Source organism: Chelonoidis abingdonii, chromosome 11 (genome assembly GCF_003597395.2).
Source record: "Chelonoidis abingdonii isolate Lonesome George chromosome 11, CheloAbing_2.0, whole genome shotgun sequence".
Lineage (NCBI taxonomy): Eukaryota > Metazoa > Chordata > Testudines > Testudinidae > Chelonoidis > Chelonoidis abingdonii.
The window spans coordinates 51,369,287-51,391,382 of record NC_133779.1 but is presented as its reverse complement, the minus strand read 5'-3'; the positions used below and the strand labels follow the sequence as shown (position 1 = coordinate 51,391,382).

The 22,096-nt window shown below is 54.2% G+C and overlaps 1 protein-coding gene across 1 annotated transcript; it reads right to left on the bottom strand.

Annotated features, from left to right (window-relative positions):
- Positions 1-1,898: 1,898 nt before the first annotated feature.
- LINGO4 (leucine rich repeat and Ig domain containing 4) lies at positions 1,899-20,652 on the bottom strand. The gene is made up of 3 exons (XM_075070480.1): positions 20,530-20,652; positions 8,406-8,507; positions 1,899-4,525 (listed from the first exon to the last, which is right to left on the bottom strand). Exon 3 carries the CDS (start codon positions 4,515-4,517, stop codon positions 2,703-2,705), a length of 1,815 nt encoding a protein of 604 aa, XP_074926581.1. The 5' UTR covers positions 4,518-4,525; positions 8,406-8,507; positions 20,530-20,652; the 3' UTR covers positions 1,899-2,702.
- Between the last annotated feature and the right edge of the window lie 1,444 nt (positions 20,653-22,096).

The following is a 22,096-nucleotide window of genomic DNA, read 5'->3' as shown; positions in this document are numbered from 1 at the left end:
TGTGTGCTGGTACCCAGGCCTAGGAGTCCATTTCCCCCTTAGACAATTAGCCTCCCACCCAACCACACAAGTGACAGAATTCTCTTGGGATGCAATTAGGAATGTACAGGGCTAAATTCATACCTCGGTCAAGCCAATATAAAATGCAGGGGACAAAATCCCCCAGGGGACCCCAGCCATGCTTCAACTTCTCCAAGGAGAGAGCAAAAAAATGCAGTTGAGAAAAATGACTGGGGAGCTTCATACGTTTCACAAGCCAGGAGCAGTGTGATGGACCAAGCCCATGGCTTTTGGCTCGAGAGCTGGGCTACAAAAGTAGGAGAAAGGGACTGTGTGCATTCAGCACCTAGCGCGGGGGCTGGGGGGCTACAGGGCTCCTTCTTCAGGACGCACATTGCTAACGCAAAGCACCTGGCTAGTCGGAAGCAGGAGGGATCAAACCTGGGCTCTCTGCTAAAATAGATCCCATTAGCACAAGTCCAGGAGCTGACCCATCAACCTCGCTATGTGGCCAATGCCACCCCTCGAGAGAGCCCGACTGCCACCCCTGAGTGAGTGTGGCTTCCAGCATCACGCCTGGTAACTTGCCACAAAAATATCGTCCACATCCGAAATTCCTTTGCCCCCTGGATTCCCGGAGCGGTTTCTGTTTACCACACCAAGGAAGGAAAGCGATTTGGGACAGACACACCATAAACGTCCCTGGGCTCGGACTTGGGCACTGCTTGCCCAAGGAGGGATGCTCTCGACCCAGCGGCTGGATGGTGACAGCGCTCCCAGCCCGGCTTTAGCTCCTACGAGCCAATATCTTTGGAAATGATTCCAACAAAACGCAAGGCAAAGGAACGAAAGTTCAATTTCTGTGTCTCCGAGTCATCCCTGGTTCCCTAGGCTGGGAGGCCAGGTCTGGAGTTGCAGGGAAGCCACCTGGCAAAGTTAGTGGGGAAAATAAGTCTCACTCAGGCGTGGATGGGAAGGTCAGAGGAGGCAGCTGGGAACTGAAGCCCGAAGCCCCTGCAGCTGGAGCCTGGGCACTGCTGCTGCACAGCCAGAGCCCGGGCTGGAGCCTGAAGCCCCCGGGCAGAGTCTGCCACCCCAGCCCTGAAGCCCAAAGCCTGAGTCCCACTGCCCCTGGGAAGATAGGGAATTCACTGGCTGCCTTCTCCTCCAGCATTGTAGCCCAGGTGTCTCTAAAGGGGGCAAGGTCCAACCCCTGCTGGCAGCCCCAGCAATCCACAGCAAAGCGGTGCAGCCAGGAGCAAGAGGGAGTCGGAGGGGCTGCTATATTCCTCCCTCCAGTCACAGCCCAGGAGACCGTGGCTGCAAGAAAAGCCCCTGGTGGCCTCAAGCAGCCACGGTGGCTGCATTTGAGAAACAGACGCTGGTGGTTAGAGCAGAGATGCACATCAGGATTCCTGGAGGCTGCATGGTTTAGACTATTCCCAGCTCTGCTGTGTGAGCTCAAGGCACATCATGTCCCTGCTCTATGCCTCAGTTTCCCCAATTAAGGGTTAATACTAGTGGCACTCACAGGGGTCTACGTTCTGAGAAGCCGTCAGAAACCAGCCAGAGCCACACGCTGTGTGTAATAGGCCTGGCACATTCCTGTACGCGGTTATTTAGGTCCCAGCTCTGCCTGGGTGGCTTGGTCGTAGCGTTGCAGCATGAAGAGCAAAGGCCACGCTGACGCCCCGCTTTGTGCCTCAGTTTCCCCATCTGTAGCACGGGGATTGTGCTATTTACCTGCGTCACAGGGTGTGACTGACAGGCTTTGAGCTCTTTGGTTCGCGGTTGCTATGGAAGTATGGAGTGTTATTTATTGCTCTCAATGATCCGGTTAAGCGTTAGACAAGACTTTCAGCCACAGTGGTTTTAATAGATTGCATTTAGCAGCACGCTTAGTTTTTGCCTGACATGAATAATTCACTGCAGATTGAGAGGCTGTAGAAGGGACTGGGGGGAGGGAAAAGATGAGCATTTTGTCCCCCCTCTGGGAGCCCATTAAGGATCTGGGTGATTTCAGGGACAAAGATGACTCCAGGCCTGGCAAAGACACTTCCAATTTTTAACTCTCCCCCTTCCCCAGTTTACCATCATCATTTTATAGCAGAGTGGCCAAAACCCCTGATAAATTACCCGCTCAGACAGTCTTATTATTTTCTGCCATGGTGTGAGAGCTGTTCTGCTCCAGGGGAAGGAGTCATGATCTTATGACATCCCACAAGGTACTTTCTTCTCTACTTCAGAACACATCCTCTCTCCACATAAATGTTTCCTCCATATTGCCCAGCCAACACACCTCAAACCTGACCACTAACCTCATTCCCCAGAGGTCCCCAATTCTCCAGCCTCTGCCAACCTAGGTGAGGTTAGAACCAGTGACTTAGAGATGAAAGGCTTCATCCAGGCCCAACTCCCCACACCACCAAGCCTCTAGCTTCTGCCTTAGTGTGTTATCTTTGCACCAAACCTGCATCGGTATCATCCCCAGGTCCCTGAGAGTCGGCCAAAAAGGTTCACTATAGACGACCTCTGCTTCATGCTGACCACAAGTCTCCCTGGCCCCCCACGCTGCTACACAGGTGGAGCGTGGTACTGGCATCGGCAGCTCACAAAGATGAACCACTTTTGTAAGTCGCTGCATTTTTCATTTCCAGGTTTACAAAGCTATGGGGGCCTGAGGCGAGAAAATGGCCTCCCCATCACATGAGTTTCATGGCAAACTTGCTGCCGCCACCGCCGCTGCGTGGCTTGTTCCAGGCCGCGTGGGGATAGTGAGGGATGAACTCGAAGGTGGCGTGATGCTTGACCTTCCCTTTGCTCTTGCTCCAGAAGAAGATGAAGATGAAGCAGATGGCGACCGAGCTGAGGAACGGCAGGATGCCCATGGCCAAGACTCCCACCAGTGTGCCCACATCAATGAGGGACGGTTGGAAGGCCTCCGAGCTGTTGGAGAACAGGAAGGAGTCGTTGCCCAACTGGGAAGAGGGCTTGCTCACACGAAGGTGTGCCAGCAAAGTGTCGTTCCCTGCTACGTTGCTGGCAACGCAGTGGTAGGTGCCACTGTCCTGGGTTAGGGCGTACTCAATCTCCAACGTGCCATCTGCGAAGACCCTTATCCGCCCCTTGTGGTTGGAGTCCAGGCGGATGTTATGAGGTGACACCCAGTAGACAGTTGGGTGTGGATCCCCTTCGCTCTTGCAGCTCAGGGTTGCCTTGCCCCCCTCTTCCACACTCACCTGCTGAGGCGTCTTGTCCAGGATCTTAGACTTCCTGCAGGTGAAGTGATTGGGTAGGAGGACATCGGAGAAGTCCTTGAAGACTTTCCCTTTGACTGTCATGGGGCTCGCGCAGGCGGGCTGCTGCCCTCCAAAGTTAAGCCTGCGTCGCCTTCGGATAATCCATAAGAGCCGGCAGTCACAGGCCAGGGGGTTCCTGTCTAACCGTAGGATCTCCAGGTTCCCCACCGAGTGGAAGACCCCTTCTTCCAAGGTCCTCAAGGCATTACCCGAGACATTGAGCAGCCGGAAGTAGTTGAGTCCTTGGAAGGCACTGGTGGCGATGGTGGCCAGCCTGCCTCCAGAGAGGTGGAATTCCTGAAGGCGTGAAAGGTCGCTCAGCCTCTTGCCATGGATCACCGAGATGGGATTGTGGGAGAGATCCAGGTACTGGAGATAAACCAAATGCCTGAACGCCTCGTAAGGGACAGTGCTGAGGTTGCACTTGGTGATGGATAAGGAGGTCAAGTTCAGTCCCAAGAGGCTGCGGGGCTCCAGCATCATCAGGAAAGGCCAGCGGTCGATCTCCAGCACGTTCAAGCGGTGCAGCCTCCGGAAGGAGTAGTTGTGGAGGACACTGATGTTGAGCACCTTAAACCGGAGCTCGACCAGGTGGTGAAGCTGAGAGAGGGCAAGCTGGGGCACGCCTGTCAAGTTGCACTTCTCCAGGGTGAGCTGCTGCAGGCGGAGGAGCCCGCTGAAGGCTTGCGGCGAGATGAAGACCAGGTGGTTGTCCCCGGCCTCCAGCTTCCTAAGGTTGAACAAGTCTTTGAAGGAGTGGTCCAGGAAGATGACGATCTTGTTCTTGCTGATGTCAAGGATGGTGAGGTTAGGGAGGCCAGTGAAGATTCCAGGTGGGACAATTTTCAGCTGGTTACTCTTCAGCCTCAGGGTCATCAGCTTCTGCAGGCTGTTAAAGGCTCCGGGCTCAATGTTGGAGATGATGTTTTCGCTCAGGTCCAGCTCCTTCAAGGGCTGCAGGCGGGAGAACATGCCCTGGTGCAAGGTCCTGATGCGGTTCTTGCTCAGGTCCAGGAGCTCAGACTCCGGGGGGATCCCGCCCGGCACGGTGGTCAGGCGCCGGCGGTTGCAAAAGACAGACCTGTCCTGGGAGGAGCAGTGGCAGCTGGAAGGGCAGCTCCAGCTGGATCCCGTCAGGAGGGCCTCCAGGGTGAGGAAGAACAGGGGATGCCAACAAGCCCAAGAGAAGGGGGAGTCTAGGAAAGGCCCAGCCACCATCTTACCTGCTTCCTGCAAAACAAGAACTTCCCTCAGTTAGAGAACCAAAGCAGATCTGCCCCTAGACAGCACCTGGCCCACGGGTGCCTCGGGAGAACCATGCAGCAGACCCTAAGGGCCAGACAGCACAGCTTCACAAACCTAATACCAGTGGGGGGCTGGCTCTTTGTTCTTTCCTTTGGTACCCACCACCATAGCGTCTGGCCAGGGCAAGTCACTGTGCTATTTCCCAAGGACCAAATCTGTGCCCCAATTTGCCTCCCCATCTGGGAGAGGGTCAGCGTTTGACTCTCTCTCCCTGCAGGGGTGCTCCTAAAGTCACAATTCCTCCACAGCACCTGATATGGTTGCAATCCGTTGACCTCAGAACATTTAAGGACGACAGTCCCCCGTGGGCCCCGGACGAGAAAGGAACTTGTCTGAGGTCACGCAGCACATCAGTAGCAGAGCCAGGACTAGAACCCGGGTTCCTGAGTCGCTGTCCAGTCTTCCACCTGCTGGACCACACCACGGCTGATCAAACCTTTGCCTTCTGGAGAACGTCAGCTAACCAGCAGCAGAGCTGGCACTACCCATGGGATTTAAATGTCTCTCTGTGACTGACACGCACGCCCAAGGCTGTATTTTATTTTCACCCTCTTCATGTTGGCATTTCAGGTGAAGGACAATGGATCTCGCTCAGCACTGAAATTCAGTGGCCCTGGGATATGATGCATTATTTTGAAAGCAGAGGACGATGCCAGGAACTTTTCCAGCATCGATTGATTCATTAAAATGCAAGCCCTCCTCTAACGAACGCTCAAGGAGTAGAAAACCATGTTCTCCGCAGCGGCCGTTTGACAAGTTTGGAAGGCTTCAGGCATAAATTCCTGCAGCACTGATGGGTGAGGCTATGATTTCGTCGCAGAGGTCGCGGAAGTCACAGAATCCGTGACTTCCAGAGACTTCTGTGACTTCAGCCCATGACAATCAGGAGTTGCAGGGTCCTCACTGCCCCTGGTGGTGGGGACCCACCGGAGCTCCGAGCCACAGCGGGCGGTGGGGGTACCCTGCAGCTCCCAGCTTCTACAGGGGGGGCGGGCCTGCAACTCTGAGTCCAGGCGGTGGAGGATCCTGGAGCTCCGAGCCAGGGCCCCCGCAGCTGTCCAGCCACCGGGAACAGCGTGGGGATCCAGCAGTTCCCCATTTTGTCATGCATATTTTTAGTAAAAGTCACAGGGCAGGTCACAGGCTTCCGTGAATTTTTCTTTCTTGCCTGTGACCCGTCCGTGACTTTTACTAAAAATATCCATGACAAAATCTTAGCCTTACCGAGGGGTTTTATCCACTGTCGTGTGGCACCATGCATCTGGAAAGTGACACTAACGGGACCCGGCGTTGGTAAAGAGGTCATCGTCATCCATCCTCGGCACTTGCTGCAAGATGCCTTTTGATGGTACGGAGCTGTATCAGTTTGATCCCAGAGAGGGAGCGGTGATGCAGCTTCTTTCATTTTTGGCCAAGGCTACATGGGATCTTGTCGGGCAAGTGAGTGACCTGAGACTGAATCTCAGTGGGGAGGGCCGGGGAATGTGGACACAAGAACAAATGGATATAAACTGGACACTAGGAAGTTTAGACTTGAAATTAGACGAAGGTTTCTAACCATTAAAGGCAAGAAGTTCTGGAACAGCCTTCCATGGGGAGTAGTGGGGGCAAAAGACATATCTGGCTTCAAGACTAAGCTTGATAAGTTTATGGAGGGGATGGTATGATGGGATAGCCTACTTTTGGCAATTATTTAATCTTTGATTATTAACAGTGTGACAAAGTTCCTCCTCTACCTTGGTAGGTCCTGAGCTTATTGGTGGATTTTTTTCACCTCAGTGATCTTCCCCTCTTGCGGAACCCACAGTTTGGGTCAGTTCCTTCTGTGTCTGATCAGGAGTTGGGAGGTTTGGGGGGAACCCGGGCCCACTCTCTACTCCGGGTTCCAGCCCAGGGCCCTGTGGATCGCAGCTGTCTATAGTGCCTCCTGTAACAGCTGCATGACAGCTACAACTCCCTGGGCTACTTCCCCATGGCCTCCTCCAAACACCTTCTTTATCCTCACCACAGGACCTTCCTCCTGGTTCTGATACGCGTTGTCCTCCCCAATTCTCCAGCCGACAGCATCTCACTCTCGTCCTTGCCTTCTTGCTCCCAGCTCCCTCACACAGTCCTCCCTCGCCTTGACGGTGTGAGCTCCTTTTTAAACCAGGTGCCCTGATTAGCCTGCCGATTGGCTGCAGGTGTTCTAATTAAGTAGCTATTCCACTCCTACTAGAAAGGTCTGTAAGTGGCTCCAGTGCCTGATTAACCTGGAGCAACTGCCATTTGGTTGCCATGGTGCCAGGTTTGTTAGCCTGGGTCTAACATGACCTGTTTCTCATACTTTACTGTAAGCGTCTGGCCTTTGCCGCCATCACAGCAAGGTAAATAAGTCCATGTCATGTGATGGGATGTTAGATGGGGTGAAGGATCTGAGTTACTACAGGGAATTTCTTTCCTGGGTGCTGGCTGTGGTCTTGCCCACTGCCAGGGTTTAGCTGATCGCAGGGCCGGCGCTAGGATTTCTGACGCCCTACGGCCCGAGGACATTTCGCTCCGCCCCCCCCCCCCGTGCGGGTCGCGCGTCCTGACCCGGGGGGGGGGGGCCCCGGGTGCCGGACGCACGCGCGCTCCCTGGACCCGGGACGCGGCGCCCCGGGCTGCCGGACCGCCTCCGCGGCTCCCTGACCCGGGGCGCCCTGGGCTGCTGCGGCTGCGCGCTGACCCCGGGAGCGCCCTAAGCTGCTGGGCTGCAGGCAGCTCAGACTACACAGCGGCCGCTGCAACCATTTAAAAAATTTGGGGGGGGCGCCGCTTTTTGGCGCCCCCAAATCTTGGCGCCCTAGGCAACCGCCTAGTTTGCCTAAATGGTTGCGCCGGCCCTGGCTGATCGCCATATTTGGGGTCGGGAAGGAATTTTCCTCCAGGGCAGATTGGCAGAGGCCCTGGAGGTTTTTCGCCTTCCTCTGCAGCATGGGGCATGGGTCACTTGCTGGAGGATTCTCTGCACCTTGAGGTCTTTAAACCACGATTTGAGGACTTCAGTAACTCAGACATAGGTTAGGGGTTTGTTACAGGAGTGGGTGGGTGAGATTCTGTGGCGTTGTGCAGGAGGTCAGACTAGATGATCATAATGGTCCCTTCTGACCTTAAGTCTATGAGTCTATGAAAAAAAAGTTTGCCCAAGCTGGAAGTTACCCCTGCTGCTGCCACGGAGAGGCCCCCAGGGTTAAAGTCGTCGCTAGTCTGTGCCTGGAGCCCTGGATCTGGTGGGAATGAAACGTGCTTTCCGCGCTCGGACGTGGCTGCACCCAGGCGGCAGCGGTCGTGTGGCCCTTGACCCAGGGCACTGCTGCTCGTGCGGGAATGCAGAAATAGCCCCTCAAGCGGACCAGTGCCCCATCTAGTGTCTGCCACATGGAGGTGCAAGAAACCCTGTAGTACCAGGGTAGCCTGCCCCCGCCCCTTCCCCAACAAAGGGTTGGCATTAAGCCCTGAACAAGGGGTTTCTATCCTCAGCATTGAGAGGGATGCTCTATCCCAGTGCACACGCCCCACTTCCATGGCAGGGGGTTTGGTTCGGAGCGCACAAAGGGGCTTCTCCAGCCGGTAGCTGGCATGATCCCAGCTGCAGGGTTAGGTGCCACCGGGAACCTGTGCGAGAGCACAGCATCAAACCCTGGCCTCTCCCGCGCCAGCCCGGCATGTCAGACACGCCCCTGCCACGTTGCATGTGATTTCCCAGAGATAGGCGGCTTTCGTCGTTTCATTCCAACCCGCCTTTCCACCCACCATCTGGTGCGCTCCAGGAAGACATACTTGCCTGTAATCATGACCCTGGCGGGGTGTCTGTGTGCACGGCCAGCTCAGATGGCAGCAAAGAGATTCCAGTTCGACTCCCCCATTTCCCCAGGGCTCCCGCTGCAGAGAGAGAACAAAAATAGTTTGTGACTCGTTGGAGATGCCCGGCAGTAAGAACCAGCTGCAAGGGAACAGGCTGGTTCTGTAGGACGGGGGCACTGATACGCTCGGGTCCCTGTGAGTGCTTGTCACTTGTGCCCTATGAGACTGAGCTCCTGGAAACAAAGAGGGGAGGGATCTGACGCTGCAGCCTTAAACCCCCCCAGGCTTTAAGGGCTGCTACCATAGCCGCAAGCAGGAGGGTGCATTGCAGAACCACAGCTACTAGAGCGGCAGCATGGCCCAGTGGTTAGGGGCCAAGCCTAGGACTGTGGAGACATGGGTTCATCTCTCTGCTCTGTCACAGACTTCCTGTGTGACCTTGCACAAGTCACTTAGCCTCTGTGAGCCCCTCTGTACATGGGAATAACTGTACAGCCTAGCTCTTTCCCCCTAGATCTCCAAGCGTGTTACAAAGGAGGTCAGGATCATTATCCCCATTGTACAGATAGGGAAACTGAGGCACAGAGATGGTAAGGGACTTGCCTACGGTCCCCAAGTGGCAGAACTGAGACTCAAACGCAAGTCTCCTGAGTCCCATTCCAGTGCCCTATCCCCAGAAACACCCTGTCTTCTCCTGTGATCAGAGAATCCAACAGAGATCTAGACCCCATTGTGCCAGGTGCTGCACTGCCACCGGGAGGGACAGTCCCTGCCCCTGGCACTCGCTGTCTGAACAGACAAGACAGGCCAAGGGCAAAGGAAATGGGGGTGACTGTAAGAAAACGAAAAGTTGAGCCCCCACAGAGACTAAGTGACTTGGCCAAGGTCACACCTGGAATCTGTAGCGGAGCTGGGAACTGAACTCAAATCTCTTGGCTGGTCAGAGACAAGACCCGGAGTTTGCTCTAATGCCAGGTCATGGTGCCTCGTGCCCATTCTCTGCCCCATGGTATATTCACCAGCTGTATCTACCACTGGCCCCCAGGAGATGATTGCCCCCCCAACCCGTATCTTCATCTTCCTGGCTATTCAGCTTAGATTTACCTCTCCCTAACTTCATCCCATTACTCTTCCTCCTTCCTCCCCCTGGGCCGTTCCAACCAACCGCCTCCCCCTCCGCCGATACTTCTCAGCCACTTTGCCCTCCACTAGCGCCTTCCACCCCAAAGCACATTAGAAGTGTACCTAGAGCTGCTGACAAGCAGCCTCTTCTGGGGTGGGGTACGGCAGCCTTTAACAGCACGCAGTAACAGTCTGGCAGGCAAGAGATGGAGACCGCCTATTGCAGTGGTCCCCAAACTTTTCAGGGTTGCCCCCCTTACCTCTGTCAGCCCCCCATCCCCTGAAGCCAGGGCTGGGAGTGGGGCCTCAGCTCCAGAAGGAAGGGGGGGAATGTGGACAGGGGTAATGGGGCTGAGGCTGGGAGCAGGGGTGGGGCCAAGAGCGAAGCTGCAGCTGGGCCACAGTCAGGGGCAGAGGGTGGATACGGGCACGGGGCTGGGAGCCGTGGCTTGTGAGAAGAGCTGGGAGCAGAACAGGGCTGGCTGGCGCTCCCTCCCCACCTCCCATGGGGCTGGCCCAGGTCCTGCCATGCCCCCCCGAACATTCCTCCATGCCACCCTAGGGTAGCGCGCCCCACAGTTTGAGAACCTCTGCTCTGTACGCAGGGCACTATTAGTCACGCTGGATGCTGGCTTGTAGTGCTCCTTGTCTAACACCGGTGACTGTGGCCAGGGCAATGTGGAGATGGTTGTTATGTGCCCGCACTTGTGCAAACACAGAGATGGTCGCATCTCCAACCCAGAGGCCTGGCTTCCTCCTAGCCAGCCGGCTGGCAGTTCTCTGTTTGCAGAGGCCAGGACGCTGTGGCTCGCAAGTCAGGCCAAGGAACGCAATCTCCTTTGAGTGCCCCTGTGGCATCTCGCCAGAACATGCATTAAAACGCAGACATCAAAGCGAGGGATGATTGAAAAGGGGGAGAACATTCATCGAGGTGTGGGGGGGTTGGGAGGGGTGGGAAGACAAGAATTCATTGGAATGGGAGCCGTCGGCTTTCCCTACTCGACTAGGATGTCATTGGTGAAATAAGGCCTGGCACGCCTGGTGCTTCCAAATGTTGTGTTTCTTTACCGGCTAGAGGACAGGGACAGACCCTGATCTCCACAGCACTGGCGTAAATTCAGCGTCACTCTGGCAGGGCTACTCCGGGTAGATCCTGGCACACCGGAGGAGCAAGACTGGGCTGTAGGAATAATTGAAAGGTGTCAGTTTTGTCCTGTTTTCACAGAGGAGCAAGGACAGTAAATCCCCAGTGCAGCTTGGCTGGAGTTTAGCGTCCCTCTGCAATCTGTTCTCAGAGAGCAGAGGCAGCCTCCCTTTAAAAAACATTGTACATTCAGATTCCCAGGGCTCAATAATACTCCCCCAATACAATGTCGCCATACAGAATCCACTTTGCAACGGGATCCAAGTTCCACTCAATGTGGGTGAAGTCTTCCAGCCAAGGAGCAATGACAACGCCCTCGAACTGCAGCTGCTGGAAGAGAAAGGGTCTCTCTCCTGATGCCGTGGCCCAGTTCTCACCCATTCTGTCTACTGAGAATGCTTGCTGGGGCTTTATTCCGATAGAATCTTTCCAGGCCTCACTTGTTGCGGTGTCAAGTCGTGTTTAGACTGTACATATGGCAGGAACTGGACTGTCTCTCCCCTTGCTTTTAGGATAAAGAAATATATATATATATACATGACAAAGTATGTAGCATTGTTGTGCGCTGCCGTGTTCCACCCCAGAACAGACTGCATTTTGGTGCCAGGCAAAGTGCATTTTTATTCTTGGACAAAACTCCCGCTGACTTGAATTGTAAAGTTGCCTGAGTAAGGACTGCAGGATTTGGTCATCGTTTGCAAAGCTCTTTAGGATCCTTCAGGGTGAAAGAAACCACGGGGAATCATTATCCCTATGGCAGCTAACTGTGGTGGCGCAGAGGAAACGGGCGATTGAGAAACAGGAGGGGATGAAGGCTAAGTGAGAGAGATCCTGCATCTTTTCTTAGCAATTAATTCCCAGGGTACGACAAACCCACCTCACCCTGGAGGAATGAAGCTAAAGCTACATCTGTCCTACACAGCGCATGCCGACATAGCCTCCCAGTGTATAAATGCAGTGTGCACCGACAGAGGGAATTTTTCCGCCAGTGTAGGAACATGACCTCCCTGAACGACATTAACTAGGCCGACCGAAGCAGTTTTCTGTGGGTATGGTTGTGTCTACACCAGGACGGGGTGTCACCATAGCTGTGTCGCTGGGCGGGGCTGATTTTTTCATATCCCTGCCCGACACAGTTATGTTGCGGCATTTTCCAATCAAAACCCCCCAAGAGAAACCGTCAATTTCTCGCCTACTCGTTTTGCCAAGGAAGGCCAATGCTGACGGGTTGAGAACAACCAATCTGGCCCCGGGACCATTGTGTGCTGGCAACACAGTTTTAATGATTATTTTTTTAAAAGGCCCTTTTCAGTAAAAACACAGCCCGAGTGTCCAGGCTTAGAGCTGCCAACTCCTAAGTAGCCCCAGGAGGCAGATGAATGTTGATTAGATTCAGAGATCTGAGCAGAGGGAAGATTTAATCAGGCTAATGCAGGTGTGTTGGCCAAAGAGAAAAGGGGGTGGGGGCGGATGGGGACAGCGACTGCAGTGCACAGGAAGAAATGAGAACTTGGTACTGGCTTAGACCCAGCGGCCCGATCCTGCCCTGGGATTCTGCGACGGGCCCGATTCTGACCTCCATTAGGATTTGCACCCATGTCACTGAGCTGAGTTGGGAACAGAGAGAGTTTGCCCAGTAGTGGGTTTAAGCGGCACCCTAAGTATCAATTACCTGCCAGGTGAAGCCCGTTCGCCGCTAGTGTTTAAAACCATAAATAAAGGCTAGAGAGCTGCTCCCTCTCTATTGGCTCAGCAGAGGAACGCCTGCAGGGTGAGAGTCTGGCTGGGGAGGGGTGCGGGAGACATTCATGATACATCTTCACTGGAGGGCTAAGTTGGGCGTTGCCCTTCCCCCCTCTCCTGTCCACACACAAAACCCTCTCCCTCAAGTCTGGTGCTAGCTGGCCTGGCTGGGGCTATAAATTAGAGTTCGGGTCCCCCTTTCACTTGGGCTGGGACCCTGCTCACTTGGCAGTGAGGACGCAGGTTAAACCCCTCAAGTGCTGACAGATCTCCAAAACCTTCCAACAATTCCCCTCCGTGTGCCTAGAAGGCCAGACAAGTTCTCCCCCAACGAACCAGGTAAAAATCACAGAGCGGCTCCACTCAGGACACCACAAAGCACCATGGGATGCACCCCCAGAAGTCCACTGAGAAACTCAGCACCAGTGGGGACACCTTAACTTGGGCAGGCCTTTGCTGTGAGGCTGCTCATGCCCGGGCTAGGCTATCCCAAGTGCTCAGACCCAGGATAACACTGCAGGGATCTATGGTGAAACTCCGTTTGCCTTACCCAGGCAAGGAGCCTTCTTCGAGAGAAGGGTGGAATTCATCTCTGTGACGAAGGCCCTGCAATGCTGTGGTCCTATTTGTGGGCAGCAGCATGTCCAGAGTGGTGCTACACCTTGGATGTCATCTTGAGTAACGAGAGCTGTGTAAAGACCTCCTGCGCTCAATCAAGATAACCTTTAGTTTTCAGGCACCTTAGCCAGTGCTCAGGAACTGCTGGCATGCACCCATTCACCCTCCCACCACTGCTCTGAGCCCACAGCCTTGCTCTCCAGAGTCTCCGCTTTCCTTTTTTAAGAGGTCAGGCACGGCTGGGAAGAAACACTTTGTTCGCTTTTTTGGAGGTTCACCGATGGTCAGAGGAGAACTTGGGACAATCCCTCGGGGAGGTGTGAACTGCCCCGGTCACCTTGGTGAGGAGTGAACTGTGATGCCCAAGGACGAGAATTTAAACATCAGCCCAGTTAGCCCTTCCGTTCCTGGTGTGAGAGCAGAGGGAGGGACACAGATCAGGACCATCTAGTGTGAGTGGCGTCTCGTTTTGTGCCCCAAGTGGGTAATGTGCAGGAGGGGCCACCACTTACTTTTCTCCACAACTTGGGAGAAGCTGAGCCCAAGGAGCTTAGTGAGACACTATCAAGCCCCACCAAGCATGGCCAGCAGCAACACAAGCATATTTTGAATATCTGCATAGACTCTGTTATGAGCGGGGTCTCATTTTGGTGACTCGTGTGGGTGGAGCCTATTAAGTGGGTGAAGCCTGGAAAGAGTACCGCCCCCACCCACCTGATTTTCCACAGAAGCTCCAGTCATCTAATTCAACTCCTGATCATCGCCTAGTAGAAACATACCCCTCCTCTATCAAATAACTACTCCCTGTCTGATCTAGGCTGAGCAGATGTCCCGATGTCATCAAAACTGTCCCGATTATTAGGGGCTTTGTCTTATATAGGACACTATTAACCCCCACCCCCTGCATTATAGCCTTCTCCCCGGTCCTGATTTTTCCCACTTGCTATCTGGTGACCCTAGTCTGATCCCATGTATTCCTTAGAAGTGTTGGGGATTTGTGAATGTGGCACCAACCCATAATTCTCTGAATAACCCAGTCAGCCCCATGAGAATCACGATACTACAATACCAGAGAAGCTGATGGATGGAGACGTTGGGGTCCCACTGAAAACCCCACCATTGCCACCCCCAGTGTTCAGAAAGCCTGAATCAGGCCCTTGAACAAAATCAGAAGAGTGGCTTAAAAAGCATGAGTTGTTGGGAGGGTTTTTTTTTAAAGAAATGTCTCATAGACTCAAAAGCTTTAAGGTCAGAAGGGATGTCGAATGCTTTTGATCTGCTGTCTGCTTCGTGAGCCTTTTGGGGGCAGGTGTTCAAGTTTTTCTCCCTAGTCATGGGGCTGGACACTTGCTTTTTAAAAAAGGTTTAAATAAAAGCTCCCAAAAATCACAGCTTCAGGAACTGGGGCTACGAAACATCAGAACATTGTGCAACTCACAGGAGTTAAAAAGCCATGTGCTAACTACACCCTCCACCCCCACCCCCCTTGTGGCCAGGTGAGGTACTGCACATTATTCCTGCCACCTGCGTCCTCAGTAAGGATCCAGGCAAGGAGAAGCCAGAACGAACTAACAAGATGAGTCCATCCTCTTTAGGATCTTGGGGAAGGGGCGGCTCAGAAGGCCCTTCACTCAGGATTCTGGTGCAGAGCTCCCAAGCTGAAGTCCTCCAAGTCTCTGTGTGTGTGGTCTGAGACACAGCCCAGCCACTGACGTCAGCACAGGTCCTACAATCCTCTCTCTTGTTCAGCTGCTTGTTGGTGTAGCCCAGTCCAACCTGTTTTGGCTCCAAGCTGCAGCCTGTATCTTAAAGGCGTGGCTAATACACTCCTTGACGCGGGGGGTGTTTTCCGGAGGAGCCAGAAGGTACGGCCTTCCCCAGTGAACTAGTTTTTTGTCACTAGGGGTATTTGAATGGGAAAATAAGCAAGAAGCCAGGGAAGGGTCAGTCCTGCTCAGATGTCAATTCAGGGTGATTCCCATCAAGCCAGTAGCGTTCTTACAGCTTTACCCCCTCTCCACCGACAGTCCCCTGCAACACGTTCACTCGGAAACAGGGGTGACTGTTTAATGACGGAACTGGTCAATTAATTAGATAAGCTTGAATTGATTAGAATTAGTGACGGAACGAGGCTAGAGTGAGGATCTAAACTCCATATCCCAGACTCTCCTACCCCTCACCCAATCACCTCGTTAACGTCCAAGGGTCTAACCTTACAACTGGAGATCCTCAGGCCCTCATGGATCCCCCCTGAACAGTGGGTCTCATCTGCCCCACTTATCCAGTAAGAGCAACTTGACCTCGACTGAAGAGCAAAGCTGGGGAAAAGAACCCAGGAATCCTGACCCTTCAACCTTGCTGGCCTTGTTAAAATACCATAAGCTACATGACATCACTGGAGGACAGCTCGGCTGTACGTGTGAGCACCTGTGTCTTATAATTAGCACCTCTCTGCCAGTCACTAAGTGGCCAATAGTGACTTCACAAGTTTGGGAAGGTTATTAACGTTCTTCCATTTCCCAAAACTTTGGCCACCCCTCAGATACCCACCTGTGTCTCACATGAGAGGATCTGACGCACTGCATCCACGCCAGCAGCTCCCCCGGGCTCTATAATCCTCCTGCCATAACGTAACGTTTTCTGAATGGTCGGTCCAGCTGCAGGGTTGGAAAGCTGCCCCGGGCTGGCTGGGCTTCCGAATCTGGCCAATCGGCTGCTCGGGGGTGGCCCATGCACTGTGAATAGGGTTTTCTAATTTAGCATCAGTATTGCAGCAGTCATGGTCCAGGACCGCCCCGCGCTCGGGGCTGTACAAACAGAACCAAACCAGATGATACCTGCCCCAGTAAGGGTCTCGCGATCCTGGCTGGGACATTGGTTTAACGTGAGGGTTGCTGCATTCGCACTTGCTAACAGGTCCCCAAATTGTCCGCCTGGGCATAGGCTCTAGAGGGGTAGCAGTTGACTTGGTAGATCAGATGAAACAAGTGCCTAACTCCAGGGTTTGAAAGGCTGAGAGGCAGGTAACTCAGGGCGGGCTGCAGCCTGCTTTTCGTTCAGGGCACCCGCCTGTCTAAAATTCACCTGGGGGCTGTTTTCCAAAGGGCCAATTCCTCCACTCAGTTACACCAGGGTAACCTGTACGAGCTGATCTCCACTGGCAGGGGATGGGCCCAATGTCTGTCGTCCGCCCCCTTTGCAAGGAATTCTGTTCCACTCCGACTTACAGCTACTGCCGTCCGAGGGGTTCAGGGCCCAGTGCTGCTCCATCGACGTCACCCAGAGTTTCTCCCACTTGATTTCAGCAGGTGCAGGCTGCGGAACAGTTCTGTGCTCCGGACACACCCCAGTCTCCCCTAGCCTAACCCTCTGCACCGTCACCTCCCCTTTACCACCACCCGAGCCAGCCCTTAGCAGCCACCGCCTTGTCCCAACCAAGTAGACGCCTGGTCTGGTGCCTCCTCTGACCGACCCTGGCACTACAGTTCCAAGATGTTCACTCATTAAGCAGGAGCGAGAATTACTTGATCCATTAATTCCCGTGGAGGCTAGTCAAAGGCCATGATCTGGCCCCCCATCACTGTAGTATCTGAGCGTCTCGCCGTCTTTACTGTATTTATCCTCACGCACCCCTGTGCGGTCGGGCAGTACTATTATCCCCACTGTACAGATGGGGAAACTGAGGCACAGAAGGGCTAGATACACAAAGGGATTTAGGAACCTAAGTTCAACATTTAGGTGTCATTGGTATGGTCCTAACGCAATACGTGCCTGTAGAAGATTTGACTGGTGCGCGCCCTCGTGGCTGGGAATAGCATAACATCTCCTTCCTCTCTAGCACTCCCTGGCAATGGTTGCTCCAGCACTGCAGAGGCCCCATCTCATGACTCAGCCCGCCGGCCAGGTCGCAGTTTGGTGCCACCCCTTCTGGGGGACCAGGACGCCCAAGAGAAAGATGAAACAACCTGAAGTCTGCGCCTGGGTCCCACTGGCCTCACAGCCCTTCTCTCTGGGTTTTCCACCATCCTTCTCCGCTTCTCATGGGCCTCACACCACCTTCCCCAGCAGCTGGTGTGGGAAGCCCGGACCAGCCTCTATGCTGGGTTCCAAGCTAGGGACCCTGTAACCGGCAGCTGAGGTCTGTCCTGTAGCCTCCGTCAGCTGGGCTTCTCCGACAGTCTCTCTAGGTTCACCCTTCTCTCTGGGTCAGAACCCACAGGGCTCCCCCTGGGAACCCCCCAAAGTACAAAACTTAATCCAGCTACTGCCCTCCTGGGGCTTCACCTTCAACTAGGGTGACCAGATGTCCCGATTTTTGGATCTTTTTCTTATATAGGCTCCTATTACCCCCCACCCTGTCTCAATTTTTCACACATGCTGTCTGGCCGCCCTATCTTCGATCTGACCCTCCATCAAGCCCCCTGGAAGCCCAGATCCTGGAGGGCCCGGCCAGCTCCCCTGCCAGTCTCTGTGCCCTCCAAGGCGGAGAGAGAGATTGCAGAATTCCTTCCCTGCAGCTTCTTCCCCACTCAGCCCCTTCCCCCGCCTCCGGGTGCAGCCAGGGAGCAGAGCCGGCCTCCCAGGCCCCCATTAACCCATTCATTGCCAGAGCGAGGGTCCCCCTGTCCCCCCACACTCAAGATTTCTGCGGTCAAGCCTGTGCAAAGCCAAGTCCTGACCTCGCCCCCACAGCTATTGAGCTGCTCAGCCCCCAGAGTGATTTTCAAATGAGGCAATTCCCCACTTGTCTCCCCTACGGGGCGTGATCCAGTAGGCGAGTGCTGCGCACCCCTCACCCGGACACAAGCCACCAAGGGGCAATCAGACAATGATACGTGTGTCTCCCCCGAGCCAACGGAGGAACTCAGCTTCAAATCTCCGCGCAGTCTGATTCGGAGCAGGGGCTTGGGCCCAGAATCTCTTACATGCTAAAGGTGAACCCCTACCCATGGGGCTGTTGGGTATGCTTGCACCCTCCCCCACCGGTACCTCTGCTCTGCTTCCTAGCTTATGCAGTTCTGCAGCACCTGGGGCTGCCTTTTCTAGGCGCCTACCTCTCCCCATGCAATGCACGGAGACGGAAGTCCCCTGTGTGAATCTCGCCCAAAGTGACTTGCTCAAGGTTACCCTGGAAGCCTGTGGCAGAGCTAGGAATTGTACCTGGTTCTCCAAAGCCCTTAGTTAGCGCCCTAACCACTAAACCATCCTTTTCATCTCTGGGAGCGGGGTGAGGGGCCCAGATCCCAGCAGAAGGAGCCAGCCAGAAAATGACTCCCTGGAAGTGGCGACCTGCAGTCTAGGGCAGTGCACAAGAGAGACGTGTTTCTCCCAGAAATCCAGGGGCAGCACAGAGCCACCAAGGATCATTGACCGAGACGGGATTGCACATTACCGACTGCTTTAAATAGCCACCCTTGGCACGATGCTGCATTTACATCATGAAGTTTGATCAGTGCTAATTATAGCCCAAGCGAAGCAAGTTTGCTGCTTTTTCATGATGCCGCTCTCCATATGACAGTTCCTGGCTTTGCCTGGAAACCAGCGAACACCTTGGTATTTGCACTCAGCCCTCAGGAAGCTGCAGCAGTGCCCGGAGGAACTGGCTGAACTCCTTTAAAGGGCCCCGTGGCCGAAGACTTGCAGCCTCCAGCAGATCTCCGCCCTGTTGAAGATTTCCGGACAGTAGTTACCCTCCAGCTGCCCAGGTTTGTGTCTCCCGGTGTCCCAATGCCAGGACAATGGGATACTCAATGAAATGAAAAGGAAAGACCTTTTCACCCAATGTACGACAAGCCTGTGGAACTCACCGCCACAGGATATGGCTGAAACCAAGAACTTAGCAAGATTCAAAGAGAGACTGGACATTGATACGGATAAGTAGAAGATCCAGAGTTAGCGTAGTTATTGCTAACAATCTCTTTGGCAGAGATATTACCCCAGGTGCCTCAGGGCTTAAGCCAATCTCTAAGGCACGTCTGATAGCAGCTGTGCTGGCCAGTGTCAGAGACAGGGCCCTGGACTAGATGGCCCTACCCATCCATACTCACACGTTACTCCACAAATAGTCTGGTTCGAAACAACTGGATGAGGCTGTAGGAGATAATTGGGTTTATTTAACGCATCAGAGCTGAATATCTTAACTCAGTGCACCCGCCTTTCCTTCTGCACAGCTGAATTCGTGGCTGATCAAAATGTAAATGCCAGTTATTTTTAAAACCCGCCGAGCCAGACCCTCAGCTGATGTACACTGGCAAGTCAAACTCCGAAGCGAGGGGAGCCCTGCCGGTTTGCAAACATTGAGGCTCTCGCCCAACGTGTTAGGTTTATCATCCTCTGAATTAACACTAAAGACTTATATATTCCTCCTGCCAGCAATGCCAAGCTAAGAATCGTGCATTGGAAATTAGGATATTCACACACGGTCTCAGGCGTGTGCCATGACAAAAAAAGAAGAAGATTGGTTAACAAGAGGCTAAATCAAAATCACACCGCTTCTCATTCTGGATGGCATTTGACTAAAAGCGGCAGCCCACGGGTGTGTTTGTGAAGTCTCTGTGCTATACTGTAGCATACAAACCAACCCCTTATTTGCAGAGCTGCTGCTAAGCATTTTAACCCAGGTTGAACTCGATCACAGCCTTGCCCTGGATATTAAAAACATATTGAAAAAGTGATCAGTCTGCCAACAGCCAGACAAAAACATCGACCAACCTCCCAGGAGAATTTAGCCAGCCCGCAGTTTGGCGACAGGCAACTGGACCCAACATCTCCCCTCTGTTTTAAGGTAAGCCTTTTTGTGTTGGAAAGGGCAGAAAAAGTCGGGCTGCACGAGTGCAATGAACCAGCTGCATTTAGGGAACAAGGTTGCATAGCTTTTCCTCATGGCAATCTGCCCCATTTCCGGATCTCCATTGCTACAAAATATTGACCCGGCCGGCATGCCTCTCCTAAGCCACTGGAGTTCCACTCACTGATTTTTTTTCCAGAAGGGATAGCTGTGATTACTGAGCCTGACATGCCGGTGACAGCTGGGTCCTGGGTCATGGAACAAGTTGGGTTCTGTGTTTACTAACCCTCTCCATAATTTTCAGTGATGCTCTGACTGATACCAGAGTCTTTTTTGGTTCTCAATGGAGCTCTGCAAAGGCTCTTGCAATGCAAGTACCCCCCGCACTTCCCCTGACCCATCAGCTCCAAGCACCAATCTCCCCAAAGCCTGGGCTTTTCTAGAGAGGAGGACACCCCCAAACCCACCCCTACGGCCCGTCACAACAGCCTTCACAGCGACATGCTCCTGCCCCTATTCCCAAGCCAAAACCCGACCAGGAGGCAAAAGAACCATTTTACAAAGCAGTTGCCTACTTCCCACTGCTAGCAGGGTCAAGGCTGCAGCTGTATGTGGCTCAGAACGCAGTGCCTTTGAGCCTCTGTCCATTGCTAACAGGTAGCAGCGGGCGCCCGGCAGCCTCTTACCTGGAGCATCTGGTGCCTGTGGGAGCGAGGATGCTTCTGGGTTGCATGATGACAGTGTGTCTCTCTTTTATCCCTGCTTTGCTCTGCTGCTGTCTTTCAACCACGTGGCTCTCACTTTTCCCAGGCAATGTGCCACCCCAGGCGAGCTCGCTTGTCTCCTGTTTTCCTGCAGGAAAGATTTCTTCATACTGAATCTCACTCAGAAATCAGGCCCCCCCCCCCCCCCCGCGCCCATTCCCTATATAAATGGAAAGGTTGCCAAAATATAGGAGGAGGGACAGGGAGGTAGGTTGCACCTTGCCTGCTGCTCTGGGGCTTGGCTGCAGCATGCGTACAGTTAATCACCTTGAAAGGGCCACTCTCCTTGACTTCTGCAGCTAAGGGGGTCATCAAGGGTTCACTGGGTTTTGCAGAGTATTATGGGTTGGAGGCATGCTCCACACCCCTCCCCCACCCTTAGTTCCTGTTTGGTTAAAGATTCTCCCCCCACCCCCCGCCGCCAACTCTCTGCTGTGATGCAGTTAAATAAAGCAGCAAGTTCCCTGCCTGCAGTCCTGGGAGTAGACTTATTTTTTTCCTTTTTTTGCACTTAGTGGTAGGGCTGCCAACTTTCTACTCGCACAAAACCCAACACCCTTGCCCTGCCCCCTGTCCCGCCCCTTCCCCAAACCCCCACCCCTGCTCACTCCATTCCCCCCTCCCTTGGTTGTTCTCTCTCCCCCACTCTCACTTGCTCATTTTCAGGGGGCTGGGGCAGAGGGTTGGGGTGCCAGGGGGAGGTGGGGGCTCTGGCTGGAGGTGCGGGCTATGGGGTGGGGCTGGGGACGAGGATTTTGGGATGCAGGAGGATGCTCCGGGCTGGAGCCAAGGGGTTTGGAGCACGGGAGGGGATTCTGAGCTGAGGCAGGGGGTTAGGGCGTGGGAAGGAGTTTGGGTGCGAGAGGGGGCTCAGGGCTGGGGCAGGAAATTGGGGTGCAGGGTGTGGGCTCCAGGAGGAAGTTTGGGTGCAGGAGGGAGCTCAGGGCTGCGGTGGGGGGTTGGAGTGTGGGAGGGGGTGTGGGCTCCAGGCAGCTCCCGGAAGCAGCAATGTGTCCCTTCGACTTGTGAAAGCGCTGCCAGGCAGCTCTGAGAGCCCTGCCCCCATCCACAGGCGCCGCCCCTACAACTCCCATTGGCTGTGGTTCCTGGCCAATGGGAGATGCGGAAGCGGCACTCGGGGTGGGGGCAGCATGCACGGAGCCCCCGGCTGCACCTCGACCTAGGAGCCGGAGAGACATGCCGGCGTTTATGCCAGTGGCTTCCAGGAGCCACATGGAGCTGGGTAGGGAGCCTGCCATCCCTGCACCAACCAGACTTTTAACAGTTCGGTCAGCAATACTGAGCAGAGCCATCAGAGTCCCTTTTCGACTGGGCATTCTGGTCAAAAAACGGCCACCTGGCAACCCTCCTTAGTGGTCCCTTTACCAAGTCTTCCCTGAGATCTGTGGTCCTCAGCATCTCACAGGATCGGGCCCCAGTGAGCCAGCAATTTTTTTTTTAAACCCTAAGCCGCCCGATCGTCAGCCAG